General features: G+C 46.2%; 2 protein-coding genes across 2 annotated transcripts; one reads left to right on the top strand and one right to left on the bottom strand.

Moving 5' to 3' along the window:
• Nucleotides 1–1417: 1417 nt before the first annotated feature.
• LOC119371710 (exocyst complex component 3) lies at nucleotides 1418–20645 on the bottom strand. The gene is made up of 9 exons (XM_037642166.2): nucleotides 20098–20645; nucleotides 16586–16915; nucleotides 15754–15885; nucleotides 14088–14266; nucleotides 11918–12290; nucleotides 10889–11158; nucleotides 8410–8700; nucleotides 7150–7243; nucleotides 1418–5363 (listed from the first exon to the last, which is right to left on the bottom strand). The coding sequence occupies exons 1-9, from the start codon at nucleotides 20395–20397 to the stop codon at nucleotides 5065–5067; spliced, it is 2268 nt and encodes a 755-aa protein (XP_037498094.1). The 5' UTR covers nucleotides 20398–20645; the 3' UTR covers nucleotides 1418–5064.
• A 484-nt stretch (nucleotides 20646–21129) lies between these two features.
• Nucleotides 21130–22589, top strand: LOC119371713 (voltage-dependent anion-selective channel protein 2). Its single transcript, XM_037642169.2, has one exon. The coding sequence runs from the start codon at nucleotides 21256–21258 to the stop codon at nucleotides 22102–22104; it is 849 nt and encodes a 282-aa protein (XP_037498097.1). The 5' UTR covers nucleotides 21130–21255; the 3' UTR covers nucleotides 22105–22589.
• Nucleotides 22590–25890: the final 3301 nt, after the last annotated feature.

Raw genomic sequence — 25890 nt, 5'->3', positions numbered from 1 at the left:
GGCAGCTGGCCGAAATGCAGTTCGCCGATGCAACAGCTGTTCAGCATCAGTTTTGAGACATCAGTTCGAAAAATCTGCTGAAATGCGCACACGCATTTTAAGGGGGATGCTGTCGCAAAAGCATAAACTGGAACACCACTGCACCTTGTAGCACATTTTATAGGAGCACATACCTCGAAATGTGACTCGCCTTTTACTTCTGCTGAGCAGACTGCCGAGTTTAAGTTCAGAATTGTGTCGTATGTGCCATTTTTAATTAGCCACCTGACAGTGCTAAATTGTATCGTAGATGAGTAGCTACATAGACTGATTCTAATGGTGTTATTAAACATGGTACATATTTGCATATGCGTACAACATAAACAGCAAGCAGACAAATTATTTCAAAAAGGCTTCAAGAAAACGACGGGCATCACTTATAAATTCATGTGCACACAAATTTCGACGGCAGTATGCCCACCTATTCAGGTAACCTGGCCAAATTCCACAGTATGCATTATGCAAATTTTTTCATAAATCTCTTCAAACTAAAGAGAAATGGGCATACTATTTTTCTTGGTCCGGTGTCCATTAAGTACCTCCTTTATGCTACAAAAGGTCTTGATGTGTCCAGCGATATGTAATAGTATAGCAATAATTGTCGAGGTTTTACGTCTCGAAACCACAATATGATTGCGAGGAGGGATGCCGTAGTGGAGGGCTCCGGAAATTTCGACCATCTGGCGTTCTTTAACATGCACCTAAATTTGAGTACACAGGCCTCTAGCATTTCGCCCTTATCGAAATGCGGCTGCCATGACTGGGATTCGTTCCTGCGACCTTCGGTTCAGCAGTCTAGCACCGTAACCACTAGACCACTGCCGCAAGCTCACCAGCCAATGGACAACTCCAGTAAGCTTTACCATATGCTTTACCAGGATGGTGCCCTTATCTTCTATGCATTTGTTTAGTTTGTGACTGCAAATAAACTACTAAAGGGTAATGCATAGCCAAACTTAGTATCAAGTCAAGGTAGTGTTTGCCAGGTGCTAGTGGTTACCATGTTCAATGCCACCCCCCCCCTGAAAACGCAAGAATATTATAACTCGATCAGAGACAGCAGTTCTGAATACCATTGGTCCTGGCTTTACTGTGATTGGATCCCTTCCACGGCTTCCACAGAAGAGCCAATTGCGATCAGCATAGTGGGAGCGCTTCCAATAAATTTTGACCACTGAGATTGGTTATACATGTTGCCAGAGACTGACCGAAAACATTCTATTTTGACCATTGAAGCCATAGCGCTGATAAGACAGGGACCACAGAAAGAGGACAGGCACTGTCTGTGGTGTTATCAGTGCTATGGCATCAATGAACGTAACAAACCAGCTAGCCCAAAAGTCTGTTCTCTAAGATTGGTATACATGTTGCCAGAGACTGACTGAAAACATTCTTTTTATTCGGCGTGAAAATTCTACTTATCCAGAGAGAAACTGCTCTTCACAAAGGAGCATGTCTTTGAATGTCAGTTTCATAAAACATTTGCACAGGGAGTGTTTTAATGAGCACGAACAATATATTAGGCGTGGTGCATGATCTCGTGCACATACAACATAAATAAAAAGAAACACACAAATCTCAAAGAAGCTTCAAAATAAGAAAACGGGCGTTAATTATAGATCCGTGTACACAGACCTAGGATCACTCTAGACCCTGCAAAAAAAAAACGTCCTTGCAATGTTTGTCGCAGCTTGATACGATCCATGCTGCTTTGTCTCTGACAAAATCAACCACAGGAGAGCTTTTATAATGCATGAATCTTTTTCTCACTTCACTTGTGGTCTGAATGCATTAGTACCTGAAAATTCCCTACAACAGGTCGTTTGTCAAGCGTACAGCGTTGCTCTGAGGTTTGGCATGCGGCAAATGTGCATGGTGGATTGTCGTACATGCGTGACTCGACAGAATGCAGCTCCATCAACCGATGTGACCAATTCCCAAACATTAAACATTATAGTTAAAACTCGATCTGACGAAACCCGATTTTACGAAGTTCTCGATCTAAAGAATATTCCGGTCTCCGGCAAATGCCCCTAGGTTTCAGTGTTGCCATCAACCCAAATCAATAAACTAATTCGGCCACCAAACCCAATTTAACGAAGTTTTTCCTGAAAAGGTTGAGTAAAAACGCTGCGATTTTCTTCTAATTCTGACCAAGACGGGTTTTTCGTCGAGTGTGTGCTCTAACACTACCACGTTAAATGTCTAGGTGCCATAGGTACTGTCCTAGCTTTGCTTTGACAAGGCTGCACGGCGCACAAATGCACGGAACAATAGACTCGAGAGCTGGTAGCGTTCATACAGATGGCGCTAGAGGCAACGGCAGTTGCTTTGGCTATTTCATAGTTTATGTGACAAATAGCACTGGTCATCGCCTCCAATCTTTCTCTCTCAGCCTGCTCACACAGTGACTGCATTTGTTCTTCGCGTCATTGCATATCAATAGCTGATCATAACTTCACGTGGCCATCTACCCGGCCTGCACCACCCAGGCATGGTGCCTCTTATGGCTGGGCCGCTCTCGTGGACTTCTCATTTCCGATGAGTAGGCATGGATTGCCAACAAATATAATGCTGTGGTAGCGCTTGGGTGTGGCTACGTTAGTTTTAGATTTTGAAGGACCAAGAAATCCCTTTCTTGATTTTACTAAATTCCCAATTTAACGAAATAATTCCAGCGTCCTCATCGCTTCGTTAAATCAAGTTTCAACGGTAGTTTCAAATGGGCCTTTACATCAAAATTTGCTTCTCTTCAGACCATCCTTAAAATTTGTCCGTAATGGCTCACTTGTATGAACACCGAACACCATAGCACACAACACAAATATTTTCGTTGTATCTCATATCCGTTAGGAGTGTACGTTTCTCACTCTCTGAAAATGACAAAAGACTTTCTATATTTACTTGGTTATGCTCGACAAAAGCAACACGGTAAACTAGACGATAGCAAACTGAACATTCGACCCAGTTTAACAAAGTGCTGTGAAAAAATATGGATGCAATGGCATGTGCGCTACCAGCCACTAACACATTTCATTGAACTGTTTGAATTAGCTATTTATTGTCAACGTCTCTTTAGCGCAGAGAATTAGTAGTGTGCTGTTGAAAGTTATTGCTCCACACTCAACGCTCCACACTTTGACTCAATGGATCTTCGCTCTGTAGTACCCAACAGTGGAATCGAACTGCACTTAAGATGAGACAAAGAAAACACTAAAGTGAAATGCTAAATTAGCTTAGAGTGAAATTATCTGAGAACCCTACTGTTAAAGGGGTCATGAACCACTTTTCCAAGTAAAGATCTAATGACCTCAGTATCGGAGTTTACTGCCTCCCGAATCGATTGCCGCAAAAATTTCTCGAATCCGTCAAGAACGAGTAGAGTTACAGGGTTTGGCGCACGCTCTCAGCGCTTTCTCTCTTTTCTCGTGCCGACGAGCGCACTGGAAGCTACACAGAGAGGAATGGCATGGGGGTAAGAAGTTACGTCAGCGCGCATCATGAAACGCGATCGCTCTCCCGCTGTGATTCGTGTGCGCGAGTGCGGCTACCGTGTACAGAGGAGTGCGGCGCCAGCAAATGGCGGCACCCCGTGGCAAGAAGCGCATCTCATCCGAACACCGCTCTCAATATATGTCGGCTATCGGCCAATGATGATGCTGTGTCTTTTGCGACGTGGAGATGCAGATCGCGACGTCAACGGGCAGACGCCCCGCCCACCGACGAGAGTGAGAAGCGGCCTCCGTTTGAAAAGAGGGCGCCTGAGCGAACGGCAACTTCGCGTTCCGCTTGTAGCCTTTACGTGGCACGCACGACTGCAATATTTGGCTGAGCAGTTCATAGCCGTGTCAGCTTTCTGCAGGATGTGTTTTTTCAACAAGCCCAAGGGGTGCTTCATGACCCGTTTAACTTCGCTATCATAAGTTTGTTATTAGAAGAGAAAACAAGTAAAAGTTCCATTTTCTTAATTTAACATCTGAATCTATCTACTGGATCTATTGAAAAAATTCACCCACTACTCAACCAATCCCCTGCATTGGGTATGAGCCATGCACAGAGGAAAGCAACAACACAATACAAATCATTTTTACCAATAAAAAAACTATACGGGCCATAGCACATGGCTGTCAAAATCTGTGACGTCGTGGTGAATTCTCGCAGGGACTTGAAGATGGTGTCATTACCTGTGCTTGCTTTTTATGCGTTTTCTGGTTTACCAAGAATCTTCTTGGGGCAAAGTGACATTTTTTGGTATTGTGGAAGGGTAATTTACTCATCATCATCGTGAGCCTGTCTTATGCCCTCTGCAGGACGAAGGCCTCTCCAAATGATCACTGTGCTTGCCTAATTCATTTTAAGCCTGTAAATTTTCTAATTTTGTTGCTCCACCTAACCCTTTGTCGTCTTCTGCAGTGTTTTCTTTTTCTCCATTTAGCGACCCTTGAACATGACAGACACTGCACCATATCAGTTGCAAGGGAGGAGACCGCACAAGAGTACAGTTCTTGCAGGGAGAGGAGGAAAAGGAAACATAATAAACAGTAATTTTAAAAATATTTGTTAAAATCTAACGCATCCATTCGAAATTGTTCCAGTCAGATTAATACAGCTGTCTGGTCTGCTTGTGCAATTGCACAATAATTGCGTAGTTTCGTTGATATACTGGCTGCGATTCTCTTGTTGTTCTTATTATTTATTCATTCTTTATTTTTTGATCATTAAGCATTCTTTAATTTATTGTAGAAATGTTACGACACACAGTCTTGGCCAATCCCCCCAGAGTGGGTATAGCCCATACTGCTGAGGATTCAATCAATCAATGGTGACCACATTGGCTTCGCGATTTACGATTCTTGGTGTCGTTACATCAGTCATCTTCGCATCGTCGTGTCTTAAGTGCGGTTGAATTCCGTTGTTAGGAAGTAATGAACAGCCCCAGTCCAACACGCTTCTTCACTTGTACACACGCACACACACACGGATGCACCGGAATTAGTTTGCTCGAATACATCTCGTAGAAGAAAGTTACGTCAACACAATCTCGGAAAAGACGCTCTTGGGCGCACCGATGCCGTGAGGCTGGTCGTCCGAGCGCATCTCGGCCACCAGGGTTCGCGCCTCGTTGCGCGACATGTCGCCGCGGAGTAAAAGCAGCGACTGCAGGTGCTCGCCCGAGATGTCGGGGTAGCGCTTGATGAGCCCCGACACCTCCAGGCTGAGCAGGCTGGTGTCCTTCATCTTGATCACCTCCGCGAGCAGCGGAAGCGCGTCCAGCGGCGAGGAACCGTGTGACGAGCTCATGCTGCCGCCCCTGCGCGAACTCGCTGAGGAGACAAAACAAAGTCACTCGAACAACTCTTTCGGTCACAGTGTACTCAACTATAGTCTGTTACAACGAAACAATAACTACAAGCTCCACATAGAGAAATGCAGCATGCCGTTCACCCGTGCAAGAGAGTTGTGCCATGTGGTTTCCATTTGAACTGCACGTACATCTTTTACGCTAAAGTAAATATTACGCATTTTAAGAATAACAAGTCGTTCCTACTTAAAATATTACATTTGGCTTAGCAGCGATATTGGAGTCTCGGATGTCTAAACCTGAGACTCCTGTGAAATATTTACTGACACATGCTACTTAGTTTATCTCAATAGTTACAGCCATCTGGAGATGTAACAGTGAATTCCTCCAAGGGGAACAGTCACAGTGAGTGAAGCACCTCAATGGAGTGAGTCAGAGGCGCAATACACTCAAACCTCGATATAACGAACCCGGATATAACGAATTATCGATTATAACGAAGTAAATGAGGATTAGCCTTGGTAATAGACACAGTGGTTTAAATATACGTTTATAACGAATTTTCGGATATAACGAAGTTATTTTCGTGTCGAATGCGACTGTTATAAATGAGGTTTAAGTGTAGTACCCATGTGTTATTTAGTTACATTGTCACAACAGCGCATAGCCAACGTCAACAAACATTATACACAGCATTGGTAAATATAGCAGGCTTCACACAAATCTTCCAAAATCCCTTCCAAATTCAATTTATCTTCTGAGTATATTACACCCCAATTACAGTTTTATAAGATAGTTTGTTTGTCTTACTCTATCTCACTAGAGTTTTCTTGTTCCCAAATCTTGTCTCGGGAAGTGTGTATTTGCACACCAAAAAACTGCTTCTGAAGCCGCAGTTTACTTCGCATTTAATGCTCCACATTAAAATGAAAGAAAAAGGTACAAAGCCCTTTTGCAATGCAAATGCACACATCTACAGTCGCAGGAAAAGCAGGTGCTCTGAACACACTGCTTTTACATCTGTTCTACAATGTCGACATAGAGTCACAAATTAAACGCCAATGAGAAATTACAAAATACGTTTTCATGAGTGAAATTTCAAGAGCAATATCTCTGACTACTAAGTGTGTGGTCGCCAAACATGGTTCAGGCATCACGACAAGCGTACAAGCCGAAATCATACTGACATTTGTGGGGTCCGAAGAATATCCACACTCGTGGAACAAACGGACACAGTCACGCCGTTGCGCAACAAACGAACACGTGGACATTTATTAACTGCTTTTACATCACGGCGAGCTCGCCAGCAGAATTTAATAACTAGTAACATGAGAAATAATGTAACACAAAGCCAATAAAAACACACAGAACAACACAAACCATACAACGTACCACGAACACCACGTCGCTGACGTCCGATTCACCATGAGGAGTCCGCGGGCGCGAGCAGCGGTATTGCACCCACGAACCTCCCCGAGAGCCGTCCGTTGCCAACCACATCAAAACCCGAAAAGAGAAAGCTATTCCTTAACCGTCCGCATCACCTCGCTCCTGCCAGGTGGCGCTGCTGGCGCCACCGTGCTAACCTTACACCGCGCGAGCACAGCACCATCTCTCGCTCGGCGGCGTTCAAGCCAACTGAACGCGGGTGCACCATGAAGTGAAAACGACATTACAGGGGATGATAGCATCCCACACATTAAGTGTACTGGCAAAAACAAGGACAAAAGAATGTGTTTTAATTAACTACAATTTGTTCGTATTTCAATTGTACACGAACGTACAATGAGCTACTTATGCTTCCTCACCTGCTGATGGTGGTGTGGCTTTCCTGAACAACTCGGTAAGTTTGTCGCTCTCCCGGTTGATCTTCTCAGCCGCATCCTTACGCTCCTCGTAACCCTGCAATGTTAGTTGTGTCATTGTTATTGTACGTCTCCCAGGTGATCAGGTGAGCAGGTACTACATTTGTACAACTGCGAACCCCTCGTAGAAGAAAAAAAAAAGCACAAGGCAGAAATTCTATTTCACCCAAGATATTCTATTCCACACACAGCTATGACCAAAGCCACGCAAATTTACCAGAGAGGAATCCTCCCCAGCTAATGAGGAATTCGTCCACATCTGGAATACGGACCTGTGATTTGTAAGCCAGTGGTTTGCCGTTCAGTGTCCACGTGTTTCGAGTTGTCTAATCGTTTCCGAACTCTGCTACAAAATCAAGCTGAGACCTGCTAATTTCGTGCCCCAAAACAGCAGTTAAAGGGCCCCTAAACCTCCTCCGATATTTTTTTAACATTTCAAGTAAACGCATAAATCGAGTTCACAATGCCGTCACGGTCATGGCAGCCATGTGCACAGCGCTGAGCTTTGTTCCTAATGCAAGCCATGCTGCCCTCTCACCGGTGTCGAGCATGCCGTTGCACATCGCACCAGCATGCGTCACTGTGCCATGCCCGTCCTCATTGGCTGCCAGTGACAGCTCCCGCGCTGCCTTCTCCACCCGAACTCGCTTCTGGCTGGCGCTTGGTCTCTGCGCAGAGATGCTCTCAGGCCTACAACTAGAGGTCCACGCATTGCCTTAGCAGGCGACTTCTCGTCCATGCGCTCAGTTGCTCCCTTTGTGTGATAGCCATAGCGCCGCAGGCAAGCGTACCCAATCGGTCTTGCGGGGTTAGCCCTGTATGGCCCGCAATCTCGTGACTGTCGCACTGTGCTGCATCTTGGGTTAATAAAACTGTGTTTGTTGACAACCTGCCTCGAGTGCCTTTTCTTCGCCATGCCAGAGTCAACGAACCCGGCCGTAGCGCCTTTGTGCGCTGTGGCGGTGGAGGAACGTCGCGTCCCTTCCCGGTCGTGCTCGCCAACATGCACAACGCTAAAGCCAACAGCGGAAACCAGAATACTGCCCCAACTATGGCAGAGCCAACTGAAGGGGGGCATGACAATGCATTCATTTCATTCTCTTTGCAGCCAAGCACAATCAACTGGTCCATGTGCATTTATCAACACAATCTCTCCAAATACATCTTCTCGTTCCTACAGAGTCACCTTGACGCGGAACCCACCTTGAAGGTGATCTTGCGCTGCAGGATGGCATGCACGTAGCACCGGGCCAGCGCCCACTGCACCTTGACGGCCAGCGTCTCGAGGTTCTTGGGCAGCAGGCGGGCGTAGTCGCGGAAGTAGTCCTCGACCGTGGCCGAGACCGTGTCGATGATGTTGGGTCCCGTGAGCAGCCACTTGCGTGTCATCACGTCCATCAGCTCCTTGTTGAGGTCCAGGAAGAGCTCGTCGCGCAGCGTGTCCAGGGTGCGCTCCTGGAGTCGCTCCAGGCTCTGCTGCAGCCGGTGGTAGACCTGCAACAAGGACCTCAATACACTGAAACCTCGATATAACAAACACGGATATAACGAAATATCGGTTATAACGAAGTAAATGAAGAATAGTCTTGCAATAGAGACAGTGTTAGCAATAGGCGCTTATAACGAATTTTCGGATATAACGAAGGTATTTTCGTGTAAGGTGTAACTTCGTTATAATGAGGTTTGAGTGTAATTACAAATTCCTTAATTCAATGATTAATAAATGCTAGGGTTTTACCTGCCCAAACCATGATAGGATTACCAGGCATGCCATTGTGGAGGGCTCAGGAAATTTTGACCCGACACTGTGATCTAGTGGTTATGGTGCTTGACTGCGGGATCGAATCCCAGCCACAGCGGCCGCATTTCGGTGGAGACGAAATGCTAGAGGCCCATGTACTCAGATTTAGGTGCACGTTAAAAAACACTAGACCAGATGGTCAAAATCTCCGAAGCCTTCCCCTACGGCATCCCTCATAATCATATTGCGGTTTTGGGAAGTAAAACCCGAACAATTATTGTTATTATTATCAGGAAATTTTGGCCGCCTGGGGTTCTTTATTGTGCACCTGAGTCAAAGTACAAGGGCCTCTAGCGTTTTCGTTTCCATCGAAAATGCAACCGCCACAGCTGGGATCGAACTGGCTACCTTCGGGTCAGAAGCCGAGCACCGTAACTACTGGACCACTTCGGAGGCTAATTAGTAATCTCTTAAAGGGACACTAAAGAGAAACCATGAATCGGTTTAGATCGATAAATTGTGCTCTGAGAACTCTAATGTCGTTAATTTCGCCATCATAGGTTTATTAATAGAGGAGAAAATCAAGTTCAAAGTTTCATTTTTAAATTTCGCACTGAAATCTCCCCGCGTGACGTCACGGATTGCAATGTGTATTTATCGTATTTTGGCGCCACTGGCTCAACAAAATTACCCCAAACTTGGTATGTTAAGTTTATGGCCCCCTAAGAGGACAATGTACTTCATTTTTACCAATTAGGAGCTACAAAGTCCCTAGTAGGCACCGTCAAAACATGTGACGTCACGGCGAATGGTGCGGAAACTTCAAGGTGGCGTCACCACTCACATTTTGTTTTTTCGCGTTTTCTCGCTTACTAAGCGTCTTCTCGCAGCAAGCGTGGTGTTTTTGGTATCGTGAAAGAGTACTTTACTAATGTGACAAAAATCGTTGTGCTCTTTAGTGTCCCTTTAAGGCTGCAGAAGTGAAAAGTGTGCGCGTTACATAGCCCTAAATTGACGCGTTTAATTCCACGAGTGCCGTACGTAGAACAGCGACGTGGACGACGCATCGCTGCAAATAAATGTTTTCTTCTTCTTCGACTTCCAAGTATTTGGGATGACACAACTGCCAGAACAAGGTGCATCAGAAGACGGCGCACAAAGCGACCAGCCATTACGGCTGGACAATCTTTGTACCCACTGCAGATAGCCTGCAGGATGGAAAGCACAGGCTCCCTATGCGTTCAAGGGACGCTAAAGGCAAATATTAAGTGAACATGGACTGTTGCAATAGCATTCCAGAAATCTCTTATTGCTTTTTTCGCGCCAAGGAAATGCTTAGTTCGAAATAAAATCACATTTAGTAGTCACATATAGCAATTCAAACTGCCCACCTCCGCGTCTTCCAACGTATCATTCGCCATGTCTGCGCTTTACTGCATGCTCAATAGCCAAAGAAGCAAAGCAAGGGGCCTTAGCGAAGTAAAATAAAGCCTAGCAAAAATGTAATTCGCGTCATTCTCAAGGGTAACACCAAGAAGCTCTTTGCATAAATAAGACTGAAACCCACAAGTTACATTTTATTCAGTCTTTTAATACACTGAAATGTCCTTTTTTGTCATGGGTAGTTTAAGTACTTGTGATTAATTGTACTGAGGCCCTGCTACGTCGTCGGGCTTGCTTTCCAGAACATCCCATTGGTGGCGCAGTCCATGTGTACAGCTGTGTGTAACGTCGACATTTTAGACATCCTTAAGCATTGACCTTTCGCTCTGACATAAAATATTGTTTGTCTTTAGTGTCCCTTGCAGCCATTACAAGTGTTGCCGGGGGCAACCGTCGCCAAGGGACAATCGTCCCCGGCGGTGTCCCATAATTCTCGTAGGAAGCTCTTCACCTGGGTGTGCAACTGGGTGAAAGAAGGTGGGAATGTACGACACCCACCTGTGACACCTCGTTGTCCCCCTTGGCCAGGGCGCCCTGTCCGCTGCAGCAGTCGCTGTAGGACTTCTCAAAGAGTTGCCGGAACTGGAGACAGTTGTTGGCCACGGCGATGACGTAGTGGGTGAAATACTCGCGCACGCTGCGGTCCTCGAAGTGACGGTCCCGGAACTCGGTCACCGCCTCCATGTACGACGCCACGAACTTTGTCGTCTGCTCCAGGCTGATGGTCAGCACCTTGCGCACCAGGTCGGGACCCACTGTCTTGGCGACCTGGAGTTCATTCACAAGACCACTGTGACCCTTTGCGTCCCAAATTATTTGCGAGAAAACCCTCTCAAATTGCAAATTTTCTTCTCTTTTTGTTATTCTTTGGTGCTCTCTGGAATCGGCACAATGAATACTAAACATGATGCGTTCCCAGCAATATTTTTATAATTGCTTAACGTGTAGGAGAAAGTTGATGATGTAATTGCTGATGCAGTGTTACATTGCTGAAGTGGGCATAGTCAGGGCAATGGGCTACGCCTAACTCTCTCTGCGGCAGAGAAGGGTGGGAAGGCCGAGCGAGAAACCAAAACCTGCAGAAGATGTTTCGGTTTGTTCTGTACCTTGTAACTTCCTTATAACAGCAGTTATTCGCAAAATTCTTGCGGAAGCATGCTCACATTGTACGAGTGTGCACTTATCGTTTCATCACAATTTCGGACTGTGAGGTTGTTTACTCGCCCTTTAAACAAAAAGGATATTTTTTTTTTATTGTTGGGGTTTAACGTCCCAAAACCACGACATGATTATGAGGGACGCCGTAGTGGAGGGCTCCAAAAATTTTGACCACCTGAGGTTCTTTAACAACCAAAAGGATACCTTACTAGCGTTCATACATTCCCATCACCAGTAGTTGTCGGTGACCTGATGGTGCTTCAACAACTATTACAATACTAACAACATGATAAAAAATAACTACAACACCAGCACCATCCAATAAGAACGCCAATGATGACGACAACAACAGGGGCCTGTCCACATCACCTGCAGGTGCTGGTCGACCATCTGGAAGACGATCATGGGCGCCGAGGTGTGGTAGCAGCCTCGGCTGTCCATGTCTGGCTCGCACTCACGGTGCCAATCCTTAACGTCTGACTGGAGCGCGTTGCGCAGCCAGTCCTGGTAGTTGGCCACCAGTGTGCCCAGGTACTTGTCGATCAGCTGCTGCACATCCTGACGGCCCAGCAGGGGCTCCAGCGAGTGGGTCTCCAGGGCCAGGTCCGGGTGGCCCATCAGCTCCTCGCTTGTGTACACCGTCAGCCAACCCAGCACCGTGATGTACTCGTTGCCCTCCAGCTCGTTGGCAATGATGCTCTGCAGGTGGCGTGACAGGCAGCTGTGGTACATTCGCACGTACCTGCCACAGGACAAAAACAGCAAAGACAGGTAAGGTGTCACATCTATGTTTACTCTTGACTTGCTTGTTCCAAGGGCACTGCAGACTGGAACCACCTCCGCACCAGCATCATAATCATCAGCCTGACTATGCCCACTGCAGGGCAAAGGCCAATTCCGTGTTTCGCCAATCAACCTGGTGCTGTGACTGCTGTGACCACGTTATCCCCGCAAACTTCTTAACCCTTTGCGGTCCAAAACCTTTACCCACTTTCCGGCTCTAGCGGTCCGAAACTATTTCGCCAGTTTCTGGCGCCGCGAATAAAAACACAAGCTGTGGAAGAGAAACGCACAGGATATTTATTTTTGCTCCTGCATTCTGCAGGCAACTCTTTTAGTGATATTTGGGCAACGTATGATACCGCTCAAAGCATTCCCCTGTGTGCAGGCCAGGGTTATTACTGCAGGTTTCCACCGCCGCCGTCGTCGTCTTCGTCACTCACTTCTGTCGAATCACTGTCATCACTGTCTGGTGGAGGCACGTAATTCTCTTCCTCACTAAAGTCATCCTCGCTTTCGCTAAAAGCACCGCCGTAAAACGCACGCGGTGAAAACGTGGCCATGCTTCTCAGCGAACCGCGCGCGCGAGTGGGTACGCTCTAGGCCCCGTGCTGATCATAGTGCTGCACCCTAGTGTCAAAAAAGTAAAACCTCAACAAACAAAGCTCACTTATTCCTCAAGAGATGGCCCTTCATGTATACAAAAAATGCGCGCGACTCGCGGTGAGAAAACAGCAAAATTTAAACCACGAACACCCTTGTCGGGCGGGGCCCGACAGCGGACCGCTACGGCCGTGTTGCGTTGTCGGGCGCTGCCCGACAACGGACCGCAAAGGGTTAATCTCATCTGCCGACCTAATTTTCTGCCTCCACCTTGTGCGCTTGCCTTCTCTTGGAATTCATTCTGTTACTCTTCATGACCATCGGTTATCTTGTCTTCCCGCTACATGCCCTGCCCATTTCTTCTTGATTTTGACTAAGATGTCCGTAACACATGTTTGTTCCCTGACCCACTCTGTTCTTTTCTGCCATCATCATTTCCATCTCAAACCCCAAGAACTTCAAGACAGTTGCCAACACTTCTTGTCCCTCCTCCCTATAAAGCCTTTGAGTGATAAAGAGTAACAAAAATCAATCAATCAATCAATCAATCAATCAATCAATCAATCAATCAATCAATCAATCAATCAATCAATCAATCAATCAATCAATCAATCAATCGATAGAGCAAGGAAGGCCATTTTGGAAGACGCTGGAGAGTATGAGAGTATTAGCAGACCATTCCTGTGGACATTCACAAATGGAGGAAGTTCTCTCCCTGGCTTTATGTCTGCTAGCTTCCCGCTGGTTTAAATGGCAGAACAACTGTCCTAGAAAGGCAATGGTTAACGTTCAAACCCGTAGACTAGGACGAAATTTCCTTCAACTGCACAGTTTTCAGAAAGAAAACTTTACAGTTGGAAGTGTGCAAATCCTTAGTAAAATATCATAGGTTCATGGTGCTTTTAAGTGTCCCAAAGCACCACTAAAGCTACCAGAAGTATCACAGTGAAGAGTACTAGTGAAGAGATGCCACAGTGAGAATTAATTCCAACTTTCTGGATTTCTGTTCTTACACGGACAGTTGTCAAATGGATAATGATAGGACGTGAAACTTAAGAGGCATTCATGACAGTACTGGTAGCTCACATGAGCCATGAGCTCCAACAGTGTTACCCGCCATGCATTCTGCTCCGGAGTCTAAAGTGAGCGCCCATACCTGTTGAAAATGTCATATTCTGGCGGGAAACAGGGAGCACAGACAGTCTTGACGGTCCTCAGGTCGTCCAGGACGATCTGCCGTGTCACCTCCAGGTGTCGCACCAGCCACATCTTGTTCTCGTGACGGTCCTCGAACTGGTTGCCTTCGATGCGGTCCTCAACCGCACTCTCCAGTACCTGTCGAACGAGTTGTTCGGGATTAAGTCCACCTCTACAACAGGATCCACTGCGGGTGTTAAATGGTGGGCTGCTGACTATATTCTTTTGGGGAAGGCACGTTAGTGATTATTATAACTATATGAACTAGTAATAAGCAAACTTATTAACTGTGCTTGTTAATAAAAAAAAAAGGCATTCACTGCTCTTCACATGTGATGCAGCGAGCAACCCACATCAACATCTAGAAGCGAGTCCAATTGGCTACCACCATTTTGATGTAAAGGGTTCAGTCATTCTGTGCTCTTTCGCATAATGCAAAGATTATGGGTTTGCTCCCCACTTGTGGAAAGTCGTTTTCCTCATTTACTTTCATTTCCTCCTTATTTCTTAATCACTACACTTAAATTGACAACTACAAAACATCCCATATGGTTTCCTTGGCTTGATATGGATAAATTGAAATCTTTGCAATTAGTTGACAATTCCTGTGTCTCGATGTGCACTGTCTACAGTAACGAAATGAAGCCTGTGAATACTTAAACTTTTTTGGGGCAGCAACTCAAAGGTGCCAAAGGGCTTTCACAGGCAAGTTAACTGAGAAAAACAGAATTTCCACACTTACCTACACACCTGTCAATCTGTAAACATTAAATTTTGTAAAAATAAAAAAGTACTTTTACGCATGACATAAAAGGCAAAACTCAGTTTTGTTCATGTCAACATTGAGCACACAACATCTGTGAGACAGTAGATGAACGCTTAATTTATATTTGATCCACACTTGCACAGCACATACGGAGCAATAAGGAAGGCGAAGCACAGACAAAGAAACTACGCAGTATTTTCAGATGCCCACGATAACTTTTTTAACGACGTCTCGGCGTGCTTCAGGATCTTGTCTGAATATAATGTCCAAAGTGTTTAAGAACTCTGCTGAGGATTTTGTATCAGCGCATGTGGAATGCAGTGACAGGTCTTCCTCAAAGACTACCCTCAAACCTCGATATAACGAACACGGATATAACAAACTATTGGTTATAACGAAGTGAATGAAGAATAGTCTTTAATAGATACAGTGTTACAAATACACGTTTATAACAAATTTTCGGATATAACGAAGTTATTTCCATGGCAGATGTGACTGTCGTAGTGAGGTTTGAGTTGGTGTACTTGACATCTCTTATACCCACACAAGTCTCGCTCACGCTCTAAGAAAAAAACGTAGTATTTGGGGAGCATTCCTGCCACGCAACTAAAATCGTCATGTATGCCGTGTGCTTTCCTTGCACTTATCATCACGATCCCGGCACTTTCAGGTCATGAATGGCGTGCGTGCTAGCAGCACAACAAGGCATTCTCGATCGGAAAGTAGCGAGAGTTGAGTTTTCAGGAAAGGAAACATGAGCAAGCGAGACAACGATTATTGTTTCGTGGCAAAAGTACTCCCCGAATACTCTATTTTTTCTTAGGTTAAGCCAATGGGGATGCCGATTCAAGAGCCCCACCTCGAAGCAACGCTTCCTCCACTGCTTGGGTCTGCTCGGTGGCAGGAAACCGCCCGAGGACTTCTGACGCTCCAGCGCCGCCTGGTCGCGCCGCTCCTCGCGTTCGATGATGCGCAGCGCGGTCACCACCACCTGTGGATGCGTTGATGAGTGACACAGGTCAAGACAAACCTTTTATTGTATGCATCACAGGTTCATGTAAATAAGGTGACTGCACGTCCTCCCACAGAGTGCCAGTTTGCATTTTTTTTTTCTGTTTCTCACTTCGAGACAATGTCCTCTTACGAGGTGTAACCCTTTGTGGTCCGAAACCTTTACCCGCCTTCCGTTCATTCCGGTCTGAAACTAAAGAAATCAAAGCTCAACTAAAACAAGTTTACTTAATTATTTAGAGACGACGCATAATGCACTGAGAAAACGCGCTCGTGAATCAACCACGAAAGAACTTGTCGAGCAGTGCCCGACCACGAGCCACTGTGGTCGTGCTGAGTTGTCAGGAGGGACCTGACAACGGACCGCAAAAGGGTTAACGTCCCAGAGCAACTCAGGCAGTGAGAGACGCCATAGTAGATGGCTCTGGATAATTGCGACCATCTGAGGTTCCTTAGCGTGGACAGAAATCACACAGCACATGGGCCTCTAGCATTTCACCTCCATCAAAAATATGACCACCGTGGCCGGGAACGAACCCGCAACGTTTAAGCCAACAGCCAAGTATTGCAACCACTGGGCCACGGCGGTGGCACTTCGAGACAATGAATTCTCAAGAACTGTACCACAAAATGAATCAACCGTACGGTGCCAGTACAGACTCCTGCGCATTCGCACCCACCTGCGGTTCCTTGCGCACCGAGTTGAGTGTCCTCTTGAGCACCAGCCAGATCTGCTTGCCCAGGTCGTCCGACAGCTTCTCTACGTCCGCGAAGTACTGCTTGAGCATGTTGCGGTCCGTTACGCTCTGGCTGGGCAGCTTGTGCAGCTCGTAGAGCAGGTCGTCGCGCGAGTTCTCCAGCTCCGACAGGGCCTGGTGGGCGTGCAGCAGCTTGTCGTTGGCAATCAGCTCCTGCGTCTTCTGCACGCTGCCCGGCACGTTGAAGATGTGCTTCAGGTTCTCGATGGCTGCGCCATACTGAGAGTGCCGGATGCTCTCTTCTTTCACCTCCTGCAGTGACGCAGAGTAAATGAATGAATGTTCCGAAAGAGAGAGAGAGTGAAGTGTATTCAAATTGAGGGTGATAACACTATAGTTGGTTAAACGCAATATTAACGAGAACTAACAGACAGTAATGCCAAGGAAAGTATAGGGATGTTGTTTGTAGTAATTAGGATATCAATGTGAAGAAAGTAAAGTGGACGAAAAGATAGCATGCCGCTGGCAGGGACCGCCGGTCCCCGCTGGCGGCATGTTATCCTGTACACAGCTTGCATTGCCACTGCCCCATAAAATAAGCTCACGTCCCGTTTCTGCGCATGTGATTGGCTCAGAGCGTTGTGACTGCAGTTGCGAGACTGAAAAATCAAGCAGCGATTGGCTCAGCCAAAACAGTCGCGTTGCAACCAAAACAGCCATTTGTGACTAACTTAGTTGCACGACCGTTGCTAGTCGTCAGTGTGAACGAGCCTTTACATTTTGATGACTAGACTTGTCTTCATCAACGTGGCAACTGCCTTCTTTAGCAGCGCATGCTTTCTCTTCTCCTCCTCTGCCTTTGAGGTTGGGGAAGAGTGAGCAAAGGTTACACATAAACACTTCTAAGGAAAACAGTTGCTTGATGAAGACAAGTCCACTTGTCAAAATGTTGCGTCTAGCAACATTTCCTGTTCATCAATTCTTCATTGCATCAATTTCGGCAATTTAATAGTTTTTTAATGTGCAGATGACACGAAGCTTGGTGTTAAACAGGCCTCGAAACTTGCATGTTTCTGAGACCTGTCAGTTTAGCGAGGGTTAACGCTCAGGTGCATTGGTAATCCATGTTGAGAAATGAGACCAGGAAACAACGAGGGTCCTGTGTGTGTCGTTTTTCTTATCCTCGTTTTTTTCCTTTTTTGTGCTGATGTTTTGTGCTCTTCATTTACAGACAAAAAGAAAAAGGTGCAGCATGCAGATCTTTGCAAGTGTCTTTAACCCCTTAAGTGCTTTATTTTTTTGAAAAATTCCCAACCAAAAGTGCCTATTTTTTTTATTGCTGATTTCGAATCTGATTGTACTAAAAAATAGCTAGTCGATGTTAAAAAAATATTTGTACCACATACTTAGTCAAATCAAAACACGGAATAACGCAAGGGGGCCTGTTGCAGCTCCTGCACCAAAAGCGAGTTTCCTTTCTCAATTTTCTCCCGTTTTCTCCTCGCTTCCCGAGAGCAAACGAAGCACATTTGAAGAAACTGCTGAATATATTCCATAAGGTCATCTGGCAATGACAAGTTGAAAGTCTTGCCTGGAATGACCAAGAATGGAAAGCGAGGAGGCTTCACAGGAGGATTGTCCGCATCAAGCAGGATCCACTGGCGAGCACTCGCGATGTTCGCTTCCGAGCTGTTTTCATCATCACCGGAGGAGATGCTCAATTCACCGCCTTCGCTGTCTTCACTTCCAGACACAAGATAAACATCTGTATCCGAATGATCACTCGAAGAAGATGACGAAAACGAAAAGCCTCTTTTCGTGTTGACGAGCCAGTTATGCATAGGTGCCCGCCACCGCAACCCATCTTTTCATACAAAAAACGCGCTCTTTCCGCAGGAGAAAAATAAATTGCCATGTAAATGCTGCCATCTGGTGGATTACACGCAATCTAAGCTGTAGAAGAGCGCCTCTAGGGGAGTACCTATTCCGCTAGAGGGGAGTACCTATTCCGCTAGGACGAGCTCTGCTCGTCCAAAGCAGTTTGGGGACAGTTTGGGCAGGACGAGCTCTGCTCGTCCAAAGCAGTTAAGGGGTTAAAACATCGTAGTGCTTACACAAAAATTTTCTTACTCAATTGCAGTGCTTAATTTGTAAAGCAGTGGATGTGCAACTGTAGATGTGCATTACAGGTTCCCACCTGCAACAAGTTCTCGCTTCATGTACTTTAATTTCCCTTTTTATTTGCACATTACAATTAAACAGGAAAAATTTAACTTCCTCTCTCTTTTTCTGGTGTCACTGTCACTTTCCTTCACAGCTGCCAGTAACAAATAATCTAGCCACTTGAAACTCCCTTTCACATGACTCGCATGGCAGAATGTCACTTCACGCGTCGACCATGCCGAATATGCTGAGCTTAAAGGCTTTTTTAAGCTACACCGACAATGCTAAGGTTTCCATGTCTAAGCACTTTCTGTTAATTACATCGCAATGTCAAGGTGTTATCTAATTAAGACACACAGTACTCGGATCTCAACTATGCATGTGTGCCTGTGTTTCAAGAGGATGTCAAAGATCGAAGACATGACAGCAAGTAACCGCTGGCCACTTGAGTGAATTAACGTCATGGCTTTTTGTTCGTAATTGGCAGTGTGGACTGGCAAACGAATGTGATCTCAGTCATAGGGCTGTGAGATCAATTAATCCCGAATGTTCTTTTAAAGCAAAAATCCTGAAACTAACAATCTCTTATTCCGGGTTGTGTCATATGGGATCCCGGTTCATTGGAGTCTAATGTTCGCCACGGTGGAAGGTCGCCTGCCGTGCACGAGATGATTTTAGATGGATGGCATTCTTCAGGACATGGGAACACATCTGTAGGTGCATGAGCTTAAAGAACTTCTAATAAACTGATCCCACTGGTCACTCATACTACTTGTGGCTTATGGCTATCAAGAAGTCTCTTGCCCGCCAAGTGCAAGAAGTCTTCTAGATGTCAGGAAGAAGACGTCCTCGAGCCGTCTCTGATAGTTGTATAGATAGTTGTATGGTGCCGCCAAGAGTTGCCAGACACTCCGATGACTAACAAAATGTTGTCCTTGTGTAGCTCTTGATGTAGTTCTAAATCCTGCGCTTAATGCAGCTCCACTACCATGAAAGTTGAAGCGCGCAGCACGGGCAACCCAGCGATTCCCTTGGCGCTTGTCACCGCTTCGTCAATCGCGCACTTGCCGAGGCGGTGGCGCCCTCTCATGCGCGGCGCGGGTATCAACCGGATGTTTCAGAAGCGTTTTTTGCGAATTTCAGGTAAATCATTGCGATTAATTCTTGGTTATTTCTGTGGTTTATATTGTTTGACCTCGTTAGTTTATTTTGCACTGGTTATGAGCATTGTTAGCCTTGTTTTAGGCCTGTATTGACCAGCGCGTGACAGTGGACGTGGACAAGCCGGTCCCCTAAAGTGCTACTCTTTTAGAACGGTTGCTTAACTGTACCTGCAGTCGCTCGGTGAGCCCTGGCAGTGACTTGAAGATTTCCTGGACGTCTTCGTTGAGGTTGCGCTGTACTTCGAGCAGGTCGTCCGGGATGGACTTCTGCAGGTTCAGCGCCGTGCGGAAGCCGTCGAGCTGGGACTGTAGCGCCGTTTTTAGCATAGCCTCGACGGACGCCTTTTTGCGGCTCACGCGCTTCTTGTACTGCTGCACTTTTTCCAGCTGTTCGGGCACCTGAAGCATCGTGACGATGTGCTTGATCGCCGTCGCCTTGGCTTCGGCCTCCAGCGCGTTCACGTCCATAGCTCTTGGCAAACGAGCGTCTGCTCGCTAAAAAGTAGCGTTCTATGACGTTCCCTTTAAAAAGTGTCAGCACGCGCTCCTCGCAGAATGCTCAGCATTCGCCATCTATGTCGGTTGCTCTCAGTCACTTGATAGACATAACGTAACTTGAATGTAACGACGTTGTTAATAAATAAGGGCAGCAGGAAGCGACCGCAAGCGCAAGTCCAACGCCCCCAGCCAGCGTTGCCCCAGCAAAATGTATGTGCCGGTGCGTCCTATAAACCGACTTTAGTAAGTGCACCATTTACGCACCGAAAGTATCCGAAAGTGCGTAGCCTCCGTGATTGGCGCTAGCAGCACCGATTGCAGAGGCTGTTGAAAATGAATAGCAAAAACTACCAGACACAAGAGGCAGCGCTCGCGTCGACACTTGCGTTGACATGATGATAATGAATTAGAGCAGTAGCGTGGCGTGTATGTGCTCATTCCTCATTGACGCGAATAAAACTAAGGTGATAAATGGTGATAAATATGCAGCGAGACGTTTGTTGCAAGTAAACGGTAGCCGTATTCTTGTTGACTCTTGTGGAAGTGCTAGAACGAGGTAAAAAAAAACTATTTGGTTTTCTACCAAAGCACACTGCTTTCAGCGGCACTTTTTCAAGCTTCTTCATCAGGATTTTGCCGGTCGTTGGCGACACGACGTCGAGGAGATAAAAGGAGGCTGACGCGACAGCACATCACGCGTACGAAGCCGCGTCTGAGGCGCAACGACGCTGCTTTCTTCTCTCTCCTCGCCGTCCATCTTTGGCTTACACATCGCCATCTCAGGCCTTGCACGCCGCCTTCCACGCCGCATCAAAAAAAGACCTCATCATGGCCCCACCGTGCTACGCAGACTTGGGCAAGCAGGCTCGCGACCTGTTCAACAAGAACTACCACTTCGGCGTCGTCAAGCTCGACTGCAAGTCGACCACCCATACGGGCGTCGAATTCAACGTGAGCGGCACCAGCCTCAATGACACCGGCAAGGTGAACGCCTCGCTGGAGACCAAGTACAAGGTTCCCGAGTACGGCCTGACGCTCAAGGAGAAGTGGAACACCGATAACACGCTCTCGACCGAGATCTGCACGGAGGAGAAGCTCGCACGCGGCTGTAAAGTCGCCTTCCACGCCAACTTCGCGCCCCAGACGGGCAAGAAGTCGGGAGCCCTGAAGGCGGCCTACAAGCTCGAGAACGTCCACTTGAACGGAGACGTGGATCTGGGACCTCCAGGTCCGGTCGTGCACGGGGCTGCCGTGCTGCACTACCAGGGCTGGCTCGCCGGCGGTCAGGTCTCCTTCGACACGACCAAGAACCGACTGAGCAAGACAAACTTCGCCGTGGGTTACCAGGCGGGCGACTTCGTCCTGCACACGAACGTCAACGACGGCCAAGAGTTCGCGGGGTCCGTGTTTCAGCGGGTGAACCCGCAGTTGCAGACGGGAGTCCAGCTGGCCTGGACCGCTGGCACGAACGCGACCCGCTTCGGCCTGGGTTGCGTCTACGACCTCGACATGGAGACCTCGGTTCGCGCCAAGGTGAACAACTCTGGTCAGATCGGGCTCGGGTTCACGCACCGTCTGAGACCGGGCATCAGCTTGACCCTTTCCACCATGCTGGACGGCAAGAACTTCAACCAGGGAGGACACAAGCTCGGACTCGGGCTCGACCTTTCGGCGTGATCGCCGAAGTTGATCGACCTCTGAACGCCGGTGCAACACTTTCAGCTGCTTAGGCCCAACAAACGCACCCCACTCCACATGTTTTTTTTTTAGTCAGGGGAGAGTGAAAAGCAAGTCTTCGACCATACATCGGGACTACCAAATAGCGAAACCTGTTAAGTTTGCATTTTGAGGACCGTTTCTTTCTCGTTTTTCACAGTATTTCTTTATACAGCTCGTCACGTGGCGAGCGCCCATGAATGTGTGTAGTCTCTCTCATTGGGGACTTTTGAAACATGTAACGCCCTGTACTGTTTTTTTTTTTTTTTCGGTGTCCCGCGAGTGAGAATAGTGAAGTCTAGTTGAGTGACTGAAGAAGCTTTAGGTGTTATCCCTGTGGTTTTTGTTTTTATTATTACATTAATTTTGTTGCGTCTCCTAGGAGAAGCACTGAAAGGACAAAAAAAAGCAAATAAAAAACTTGTTGGCTGAGCTCAACAACAGAACTGTGTGCTGTTTTTGTGAAAAACCTTGCTTTGCTTCCGGCTGAATGATGCGCTTGTCGGACTTAGCGTTGTAATTATACCACACCCAGCAAGTTGAGAGGCATTTGAGGGGTTCAACAAGGTCAGAACCTGGCCAAAATGCCAATCGCTTATGTGTAGTAGAAGCACAGAGTGGATTTGTTGTTCAGTCTTCAATACACCTAGGAACAAGATGAACAGTGCAACGTGTGAGAACAGTCCTGCCTTTTTCTGTCTTGTTCCAAGTGCTGTAACTGCACTGAAGATGAAACAATAATTTAAAACACGCACTGCACTTTTGGGTTCTCTCCTGTGTCACATGCACTGCATACCTAATTACATGTATAACTCCAGAGGTTCAGGATACGCTCTTGAAAATGAAGCACAAGACTATAAAGTAGCCAAAAAAACTTGACAAGTGCCGATACTTCCAAGATAAAAAGTGCACACGGTCCTTTGATAGAGTAAGTTTTGGAAAAATTTTCAAAAACTGGGCTCAGCAGTCTGCTGCCAAGCAAAAAAATTAATGGGTTAGCTTCCTGGCCACAGTGACTGCATCTTGATGGGGGCTGAGATGCAAAAATGTGGGTACTACGCTTTCGGTGTGTAATCTAAATTGATTTGAAGGCCTTGACTACGAAATCCTTCACAGACCGTTCCGCACCTTCAGGATGTTTATCCTTGTGATGCTAGTGTTACGATGTCCATTAGACTGCACAAATCCGATCGTGTCTGAAACATTACATCATCATGGTAATCGGACAACTTGTCATACTTTACCTTACAAAAATAACTGGAAAGCTTGAGTATTGTAATTAAGTACTTTTAGGATGGGCAAGCAGCATTCTTAAGTTCAAGAAAACAAAACAGCAAAAGTCCGAAAGAGCCTCATCAGTCATGGCTGTCAGGCAAGCATGCTTTGTTCTTGCATCATTGAAGCCCTTCAGCTGTCTTTCAGACCCCACACAGCAAATTACATGCTGGACAGCAGCTGAAGACACTTCGTATGTAGCTGACACTGTTCTCTGCGTGCTTTACTCTTGTACGTACAATTGGAGACATCCCGCCGTGAAGTTTTTTTTTTGCGGCCTCCACAGGCTCGCTGAAATAACACAGCACAGCCTATGTACATGTTTAGCTGGTACAATGTATTGAAACAATTCATAGTCGCTTCATAGTGCAATCCGTGCATGCTGTGCACTTTGGCACTCATCTGTCTCTTACTCTGTCCTTCATGTTTCAAGCATTACGCCAGAAATAACATGTCTAGCAAACTTTGCTCTTGCATAGTTGCTGGCAAGAGTTTGGAGTTGTAACACGAAAAAATGTTTCTTCACTGCCTCTATGCAGTGGCCATAATCAAGCAGTACTATACAAGAGTATTTGACACAACGGGCTGAAGTGATTCTGTGTCGTGGAGTAGAGTAAATTTTTAGTTAGTGCTGGTGCCATTCTCTCTCGAACTTTTGCTTGCATCTGTGCATTCCTCAAGAAACAAAATGGCACTCTCAAATAACTAAACATAATAAAAGGCTGCCATGCCATCCCAATGTTTAGCCACATTTGATTCACAGATGATAATGGCACTTATCTGTAGCTGTTCAGCGTTACTAGCTTTGAAGATTAGACGGGTAGGTAATTAATTACAAACTTGTTTAGCGCGCAGAGGAACTGGAAGAGACAGACAAGGGGGTCACCAAATGAAGGAAGCAGGACAGTTTTCTTCTTTTTTGGGCCCCCTTGGCTGGTTTTTCCAATTTCTTGCAGCACTACATCAAGTTCATAACAGTGTTGAGCATGGGTGAGCCTGTAAACATTGTTAGCCGTTCTGTCAGTTCTTTGGAAAGAAGTAAGATCTATCCCTATGGACAGCTGTCTGCAGAAACGAAGCAAAGGCAACAGGGGCAGAGCTTTTTCGCATGTGTTGCTGTGCCAAGTAGCTTTGCAGTTTGACGCTTGTTCGAAGTGACAAACTATACAAGTAGAGCTTGTGGAAGCAGGGTTGCATCAAGTAGCAAAATATTTGTATGCCTTGGTGCTTCCAGGAAGTGACATACTACTACTCAAACCTCATTATAACAAAGTCACATCTGCCACGAAAATAACTTCGTTATAACCGATAATTCGTTATATCCGTGTTCGTTATATCGAGGTTTGAGTACTACATTTTGGCTGCAAGCTGCGAGCTGCAGCCGCTACTTGCACAAACGTATCACTGCTTGTTCGAGCTAAAGATCGTATTGCACCTTCTGCTTAATAAGTGCCTCATATTTTGTGACAAGACTGCTAGGGTTAACGCAGCATGGAATTACTTGATGATCTTCTATACATACCTTCATTTCTTATGTGACACAAACTTATTTTGGGTCCCAAACGCAAGCAATAAGAAAATTTTCTCATTTTTGTGTGGTTGCCAGCTGCTATGCATAAAATTGAGTTCAGAATGCCTAGGCATTCACATTGTGTTACTATAAATAGACCACTCCTGTGTCACATGACCAGCCCCGTTTCCTTCTCTCACAGCATATTTGAGAGGCCATTCCAAAGCGCTGTGGCAGTGTTACCAAGGCCACACTGTACAGCCCTGAAACTGCATTATGAGAATAAGCTTATTTATCAAAGGCAGTTAGGTCGCCAGCAGAGCCCGCTTAGCGACTTAATTCTTGTGCCCAAACCATATACGCCACTTTCGATTGCGATCAAGCCTGAGTGGGATCGATTTTCTTGAATGCGACTGGCTTCCTCCTGTAGCTTGCTCAAAGAAGCCCAATCAAGACAGGGAAATTCAATCTTGATTCGGTCTGAGCACAACTGAAGATGGCCCTATGGTTTGTGGCTGTCCTGAAAAACTTTAGAGTACAGCAAAGAAATTACAAGTACTGCTGGAGCGCTTTGATACCAACTACACAGTCGACTGTGCTAGTAGTCTCAACTTGAATATCCTACACTCAAACCTCATTATAACAAAGCCGCATCTGACACGAAAATAAGTTCGTTATATATATAGAAAAGTTTGTTATAAACATATATTTGTAACACTGTATCTATGACAAGACTATTCTTCATTTACTTCGTTATAACCGATAATTCGTTATATCCGTGTTCGTTATATCGAGGTTAGAGTGTATACCGATGACCATCTTCTAATCTCTTAATGTTACACCCATCGTGTTTCAGTCCATTACATATCACACTGCTCTATTAGCTTTCCCTTCGTTATCCTTCACTTGACCTTGATTTTATGGTTCCGTTCATATAAGAATGAAAAAGCAAACAAGACGAG

The sequence above is a fragment of the Rhipicephalus sanguineus genome, chromosome 10, assembly GCF_013339695.2.
Source record: "Rhipicephalus sanguineus isolate Rsan-2018 chromosome 10, BIME_Rsan_1.4, whole genome shotgun sequence".
NCBI lineage: Eukaryota > Metazoa > Arthropoda > Arachnida > Ixodida > Ixodidae > Rhipicephalus > Rhipicephalus sanguineus.
This window is presented reverse-complemented; position numbering and strand designations above follow the sequence as displayed.

What these genes read in the sequence shown, in the direction of transcription:
- LOC119371713 (XM_037642169.2), top strand. Translation starts at nt 21,256, where the DNA reads ATGGCCCCACCGTGCTACGCAGACTTGGGCAAGCAGGCTCGCGACCTG.
- LOC119371710 (XM_037642166.2), bottom strand. Translation starts at nt 20,397, where the DNA reads ATGGACGTGAACGCGCTGGAGGCCGAAGCCAAGGCGACGGCGATCAAG. An exon ending in CGGTGCGCAAGGAACCGCAG is followed by an intron (nt 15,886 to 16,585) that starts GTGGGTGCGAAT and finishes ACGCATCCACAG; the next exon opens with GTGGTGGTGACCGCGCTGCG. An exon ending in GGAGGAAGCGTTGCTTCGAG is followed by an intron (nt 14,267 to 15,753) that starts GTGGGGCTCTTG and finishes CTCGTTCGACAG; the next exon opens with GTACTGGAGAGTGCGGTTGA.